Below are 8,611 nucleotides of genomic sequence, written 5' to 3'. Positions count from 1 at the left end.
AATAATAATAATAATAATAATAATAATAATAATAATAATAATAATAACAATAATAAAAATAATAACAATAATAACGATAATATTAATAATAATGATAATAATTACGATGATGATGATAGTAATAATAATAATAATAGTAGTACAATTCAAACGACATTGTTTTGTGGTCGTCGTCAATTGTCGCAGACCTTTGTGGCGAAACTCCGGCCGGCTCCGTCGGCCACGGGTCAAGTGCCTATTCGCATGAGCTTTTTGAACGCCTTCCGGAACTCCGGATTGAATATCGTGTAGATCACGGGGTTCACGAAACTGTTCATGTAGCCCAGCCACGTGGTCAGGATGAACATTTGGACGCCGGGCGAACAGTCCTTGTCCAATTTGTGGCATATCGCGTCCAAGATGTTGCACGTGAAGAACGGCACCCAACAGAATAGGAACACACCTGAAACACGAAACGAAACGCAAAGCCAATCAGACACAAGTGAAGTACGATTGAAGTCCGCAGCATCCGCGACGGACGAAAGAAATGTGCATAATATTATCGTGGTCGTTCAAGGCGGTTGATATCCTATTTCCAATATTAATACGTACGTATTTAACACATTCTTTTTGGGTAAAATATCGAATTCAACGATTCTAAGGGATAGAACATGAATGATCTGTTTACATTTTTGGAAAGCTTAGGACCCAAAGCCCTCTCCTTATTCTACCCTTATTCTTCTTTACGCTGTATCCTGTATAAAGTGGCCCTTTGATTATCCGTTGAATTTGATACGCGCATTGCAGTGAACTGACCTAAATCAGTCTGCTTCTCTGGGCTGATGATTAACTCAAGAAAACTCAATTGTTATGTTATCAAGAAAAAAAAATTGATTCGGCTTCTGACACGTGGCATTATAGATTTAATTTAAAACATGGTTATCGTTTTGCGGTGGAGTAAACACTATTTTGGAGAAAAACGTAGACTGGAAGAAAAATAAAGAAGAAAAAGTAGTGTTATATTATTGATATAGTTGTTGTAGCAGTCACTATTAGTATAATAGTCGAAATCGACACTTAGGTTTTTAACTGGATATTTATACAGTTATACGTTTTTGAATTTTGGGGTGGTTCCCAACGTATTGTTATTTTAACAAATATATTATGTTACAACTGTTATTATTATCGAATATATTACAAGAGGAAAAATTACTAAGACAAACCGAATTGTAAAACCATATTCTTATACAACAGATAAAATACGGTTTATGTTTTCTAAGAACTATTGAAGCGAAACGAAATGGGATTAAACAAGAGTAAAATACACGAGAGAAAAGCAATTGAAGGGAATAGAAATAGAGAAAATGGGATAAAAGGAAACGAAATAGAGGGTTATGAAAGGAAAAGGATTGGGGAAACTCTTGACAACGAAATGAAGCGTTATGAAATCCGAAACGTAAGGGAACTGAATGTGAAAAAAAAAAGAGAAAAAAATGCAAGTAATAAAAATATAATAAAAATAAGCTATAAAAATGCCATAATTATCCATTTCAACGATTACTTTGACAACGAAGTGTATGATGGGTAGTACAAAACTGTGAAGCGAAAAAATAGGAAAAGGTGGTTCTCAAATATAAAGATAACGAGGATAATAGAGAGAAAAGCTTATCATCTCAAAAAAAAAAAAAAAAAATTGTATAAAATTTGAGAACTTATTACATGCATGATATAATGATTATTCAAATGTAATAATATAGAACCACATACGGATTAACAAAAAAGTAAAACTGAATTAATTATGATGCTCAAAGAAACAATACGTTTTGTATATTGTATGGGTTTTAGTATAATATTGTATACAGGTTTGTTTCATAGAATTGTATATTATGAGGATGGAATCTGGAAAAAAATATTTATTATTTAATAGTTACTCAAAATATGAAGGAATATCTTCAAAATATATATAGTATACAATATATTACTTTGAGAACATTGTTAAGAATACTGAAGATACAGTTTTCGCACAAGAAATATGTGAGAAAAGACATGCGGGAAGGTTGCTTCTACATGTTGCCATATTAATATCAAACATGGACGAACAATTTGCAACTAAGTCATAACTATTTGCAGCATTTGATAGGAGACAACATGAGTTCTCACCCCCTCCCCCAGATAAAAAAAATTGAGTAGTGTTGATAGTATTGAATTGCAAATTATTAAAACATTGTTGAAAATATTTGCAAATCGGCTACAAATAGTTGCTTCTTTTTATAATTAGTTAAACATTTTTGGAAAAATGTTTGATATTAATATGAAAATATACAAAGAAAAAGTCACTTCATGTTTTATTCGAAAAAAAAACGTGTTTTTATGTTACTTTTATTTAAATTACGTACTGATTTAAATATGTGGAAAAAACAGACAACTAAAATGAGACTCTGGGTTAATTTTCAGTGGAAACTACAGATACATATAGATTGTTACAAAGGTATAAAAATAAAAGATCAAGAAAATAGCAAATAAATCACCGAAAGTGATGAAATTCGAACCTATGCAAAGGCATTATTGAGAAACCACTAGGTACAAACAGGGAAATGAACTATGTTCAAATAGTTGTACATTTTGTTTTACGTTTGCATGTGGTTATTAAAATTTCGTCATTTTTCAGTGATGATTTTGTGCAATATCATATTTTCGAAATACTTTTATGTGACCTACAAGCAACTGATATTTTCTCGGAAATCAGTGTACAAGATTCTGCGAATTTATTTCGATAAAAGTAGGACAAACTAAATATATATATAAAAGGAATATTTTGATTTCCTGAAATTATTGCTCGGCTTAGAACACATTTTTTTTAAGATAATACAAAGTAACAAATAAAATAAACGAATCGTTTAATACCTATTTTTATTTGAAATTTATATTTCAGTTGAAATTGTATTAGCAGACTTTTAACGTTTTTGTTAAAGACGTACAATGTAAATAAAAAATAGAGGATGAATAACAATGATTTGTCTTTGTTGTTCGATCCAAGTTTTAAATTTTTTGTACAAATAAGTAGTTTGTACACATAAATAAATAAATAAATAGCCTGGAATATTGTTTTGTGTGTAATGTATGACCAGTTTTGAATTAAAAATTCATCATCAGGTACATACAAAGTCAATGAAATCGTGGCTTAAGTAAATATTGGTTTTGTAAATACCTGAAAATGAATTTTTAATTTGAAACTGGTCGTATATTACGCATGTAATAATACTCCAGGCCGTTTATTTATTTAAATATTCATTTACGTGTATTAACCTCTTACTAAGTTTTCTATTGTTTTATTACTTACATTTTTCTAATGGATGTAATAATATTACGTACACATCATTTTAGAATCGTAATCATGTTGTACTTATAAAATTAATAGTAGTTCTTTACGTCAAGTATACACTCTATTTCGTTATAGACTGAGCTATGAACCGACTACTTATTGGATGATGGCAACGGATCGCTGACGAGCACCAATCACTATGGACCATAACTATTCAATTTTATATTTAATCTGCTCCAGTTATAACTGTACTACCTATATTCGGTTTGAATACATATGCCCCTTCAAAAAATAAAAAAAATAAAAAAAATATTTGCTTGAAAATAATATATTAAAGATAATAAGTTTGAAAACAATTGTGGTTAATCAGACGCATGTCGACCTAACTTATGACTATTTATATTTTATAATTCTACGTTTATTTCATCAATAATCAGAAAAAAACTATATTGGTTTGAAACCATTACAATAAATAAAACATAAATAAGATCAAAAAAATATCTGTACTCCTGTTCAATTTTCTTTAAATTTTAAGTATTAACGTATAAACATGACTTACGTTATGCTCAACGCTGTCCTAAAAATAGTAAAAGTGAAAGTTTTTAGTTAATGCAGTACTAGTAAAATGCTACTTCAATAATATGAAACGAATGCGTTTAATACTTTTTTAATTTGCATAAGATTATAGGATTTGAAACGTTTATATATTAAACATTTTAAGCCGAACGGTAAATAGAAAAGTAGTTGATATCGTTTGAAAAAGACGCGGGAAATATAAGCTTGTTATTTATCTGAATTCATTATAATGTCTTTTTCAAATTAATGATAAATATAATAAGTACATTGTATATTAAAAAATATCTGTACTCAGTCGAGTTTATCAAACGATAACAGGTTTTATGATGTTAAGCGTCTTTTAAATTGTATAATATGGTTATAAAATATTTTTTTAATAACAATTTTAGAAATTTATTAAATTTAGACGGAAAAAATAAAATTGACTTTATATTAAATTTACCTTTGAAGTTGAAATTAAGAAAAATAAAAGTCAGAACAATTATATTTTTGAAAAATTATTTCCGAGTCATGCAAAAGTTTTACATTTTTTAAAATCATTTTCAAATCTTATTTCACGGCCAAAAAATGAATTAGTTAGTAATTTATTTTTAATATATCGAGTTTTTTGCTGATTAATATCCAAATAAATAGACGAAATGGATAATTTTATAACCTACGATGTACCATGTCCTATATGCATTTAAAATGACAGTAATATGCAATTTTTACGACGATCATCTCGTCAGATTAAAAACCGAATAGTTACGGCACTAAACAACTGAATTCGAATTAATGTATCTGCAGTTTCATAATACTCTATACGTATGAATACATCCTAAGTTTTTTTTTTTTTTTTTGCTTTTTTCTTGATAAATCGTGAAATGAAATAGAAAACGAAATTAACACAATATTTTTGAAATTCCATAATGGGAAAATGTTTAGTTTATAAACCGTGATAATAGTTCACAGATTTTCATAAAATCTATCCATTTATCACTATTATTTTCGTATTTATATATTATATGTATAAATATATATTTATGTACAATAATTTATTTTATCGGTGTACTTTAATCTTAGCTACGCTATATACAATTTTTTATCTTTATCTTACAACTTGTCTCTGTTCTAAGATTCCTCTCTTTAAACCCGGTACGTTGATTCACATGTCGAGGACGATTGAGATACATTCGGTTCAGGGGATAACTGCATCACTTTTTAAATGTCGAAAACAGTCACTGAAGGTAACCCCTTGACTACTAGCTTAATTATTATCTTGTTTTAAATGAGTACTTTTGGCGGGTACATGAAGTAGCTTATAAATCCTGTCAAACCAGTGTTTCTTAAGCTCATTTATTCAACGTTCCATTGTCGATTTTATAAAACGTTACATCCCAGACGTTACCTTCCAGAATTAGTTTAAGTTTTAAAAAAAGTTGTTGAACAAAAGTTCTAAAAAGATTCTGAGCAAAACAAATATTTTATTGGCTTTTATCATAAGGTGTGCGAATGTTTTTTTTTGTGCCTGTGTAACGATATCAAAAAAGAGGATTGCTGTAATCATCACTGACACAAAAATTAAAAGTTAGAAAATAGATTCTATTTCAGTATTTTTATGGTAGAAGGCCATTTTTTTTGGATTTCTCAACTGTTTCGTAAAATCGAGAAAACATTACAAAAAACTTCAACCAACGTACAAATCTTCATCACTAATAAACGCATATTATCGTATTATTCTTTCATTATTTTGGGTTGGCGACGTTTTCGTAGTCAACATTTTATAACATTTCCAATTTTAATACTTTAGGTTTGAAAGTTTAATACAAGACTTTTATATGATTTTCTTGGTAGCCAAAAATAAAATATTACTTGAATATCGCTAAAAGTATTTACAATCGTTATAAAATGAAATTTTAATAAAATCAGATATTCAACGAATTTCTATTAAATGATTTTAATTATTTAATTAAAGACATTTATAATTTCCAAATATTTAATTAAATTGGTACTGTTTATAAGCACTTTCATTTTTTTATTTTCAAATATTTCAGATGCACTTTTGTACTTACGAAAATTATAACATTAGAAGTTTAAGTTATCATCTTCGATTTTTCTACTATACTAATCATTTTTAGAAATATAAACTGATCCAGCTGACTTTTTCATCAATCAGAATGGTTGTATGCAATGCTAAATTGCTTAAATAATCATTCACACATTCCTTTGTATCACCTAATCGCAGAGCCTCACACAATCTCTAGCAGTTTCTCCATATTTTCATTGTTTTCTACGGTAACAAGTATGAATAATTGTTTTGAAGACTGTTAAAATACAGCAGAATCCTTTTATGTCAAATGTCGCTATGTCGAATTTTTTGTTATCTCAAACTACACTGCATTACCTTCGAAACTACCATTACGCTAAATCGATGTAAAATTAATTCGTTTTTCAACTTCTCGAGTATACAAATAATAATTTTATTATGGTAATAACAGGAATTGTGCAGTATATTCAGTATAGTGATTGTGATTGCAAACGTTTGAAGTCCATATTTTTATTCGTTTGTATACACATAGTGTCGTCAATATACTGAAATGGAGAATGAAAGTAAATTAAATATCCTGAAAAATGTCGAACAAAGTTCATTAAATACAGTTAGTTGAAAATGTTGAAGGTAAAAATGCGATATCGTCCATTCCATTAATTAAATTTTTCATCGAATACATTATTATCAATCACTATAAAATGTTGATGTTAAACTGTGAAAAAATGAGTATGATTCTCTATTTGAACATCGATAAAAGCTTATTAAAATGGTTTACTCAGTACCAAGATAAGAACATATCGAACATATTTTTTAAATAAAATTAATTTATTAAACCTTGCAGTTCAACGATATGTATGTAATATTATTCACTGGTTTTTTTGTTGGTTTTTATGACATAAAAATGTATATTTTTACGAGTTTTTAATTTTTTTAACTTAAATAGATTCACGCATGTGCAGTACAACTTTTTTTTCTTAAATGGCAACCACCTATTTTAATCACTAATTATTTTTTACCAGTTTTTTTAATGAATTTTGGTAGTTAAACTGGTAGTTTCTAAGTCCAAAATTGACCAAGTTACAGCAATTTAACCAAAAAACTGTAAAATGAGTGCGATTTTAAATTTATTTGGTTGTAACTCTGAAATAATTATTCTAGAATTGTTAAGGATTGATATTTTCACTCTTCTTTATTAAAATAATAGTTACACGTTATTATAATTTTAACTACTGTATAACTTTCACTTTAATTTGGATATGTATTATAACTTATAGTAGAAAAAACGTAAATAAGCAGGCGTGTTGTTTATTTCGCGAAATTTAATGGATCTATAGGAATTTATCAATAATTAATAGTAAGTTTAATTTTTTATTCGAGTTACAAGTTTATTTATTCATGCTTGCTTATTTACATTTTTTTCTGCTATAAGTTGTAATACATACCCAAATTAAAGTGAAAATTATGCAGTAGATAAAATTATAATAACATGTAAATATCACTTTAATAAATAAGAGTGAACATATCAAGCCTTAACAATTCTAGAATAATTATTTTCAGAGTTACAATCAAAAAAATTTAAAATCGCACGCATTTTACAGTTTTTTTGGTTAAATTGCTAAATTGTAACTTGGTCAATTTTGGACTTAGAAAGTTGGTTTGACTACCAAAACTTATAAAAAAAAAAAAATAGGCGAAAAATAATTAGTGGTTAAAATAGGTGGTTACCATTTAAGAAAAAAAGTTTAACTGCGCATGCGCGTGTCTATTTAACTTAAAAAAATTAAAAACTCGTAAAAATACACATTTTTAAATCATAAAAACCAACAAAAAATCAGAATCCAAATTTCAGGTCTATACGCAAAGCTATTGAGTGTTCTCAGTTAACGTTTTCACACTGTATATACATACATTTAAATTTATATATATATACATTTACATGTACATAATATACGTCATCCGATTCAGGCAGGATGTACGTACGTATGCGCTCAGGATGAATTGATTATTTTGTTTTGAACATTCAGCTCACGCGTCAAACGAACCCGCTGCGTGCATACGACGTGCAATGAACAGCATGTGGAATTGAATTTGAAAAAAATTTAAAAAAAAAAAATTATTCGCCACGCAATACGCGTGGACGACGTATCCTCACACGTTATAAAACAATATTAAACATTTTAAGTGTTACATATAAATATAAATGCATTATTCCCGGGTTAAATATGTTGATTATTCATCGCGCGTTGTAGTTGGCTCTGCGGTCATTCTCTCGCAGCATGTGCCGCGTGCACACACGACGTATTGCGGTGGCGGTGAAAAGTCGTGGTGTCTCTGGAAATGGTTTTTGATCTATTGTACACGTGACAAAATATATTTACATAGTATATGTGTATACAGTATTCAAACACACACACACACACACATACACGCATACATATATATATATATACGCACACTTGGGTAGTATTCCGAATAATCGGAATACTGTGTTCAGAATACTTTTTAAATACTCTTTTTGAAAGTATTCAATAAAGTATTTTGAATAGTTATAAAGAATATTCTGAATAATTTATTTCGAATAGCGTGAAATAATCTCTTTTTTTAATGATTTTATTACTTCTCCGTCGTATCTTGTATAAGCTAATATCAGTTATTTATTATTGTTGTCAACTATAAACTATAACAATTAAGTAATATAAAAATAC

General features: G+C 28.3%; 1 protein-coding gene across 1 annotated transcript in view; it reads right to left on the bottom strand.

The window, feature by feature from the left end:
* Nucleotides 1-80: 80 nt before the first annotated feature.
* Nucleotides 81-8,611, bottom strand: part of LOC112688816 (dopamine D2-like receptor) — a 303,764-nt gene continuing 295,233 nt past the window's right edge. Inside the window, exon 8 of the mRNA XM_025562204.1 lies at nucleotides 81-442. Within this exon, the coding sequence (XP_025417989.1) occupies nucleotides 228-442 (215 nt within the window). The 3' untranslated portion in view covers nucleotides 81-227. The remainder of the gene's footprint in view (nucleotides 443-8,611) is intronic.

The sequence above is a fragment of the Sipha flava genome, unplaced genomic scaffold (genome assembly GCF_003268045.1).
Source record: "Sipha flava isolate LNK unplaced genomic scaffold, YSA_version1 40_pilon_pilon, whole genome shotgun sequence".
NCBI classification, from domain to species: domain Eukaryota; kingdom Metazoa; phylum Arthropoda; class Insecta; order Hemiptera; family Aphididae; genus Sipha; species Sipha flava.
The sequence above is the reverse complement of the archived record's forward strand: the minus strand, read 5'-3'. Positions and strand labels throughout refer to the sequence as shown.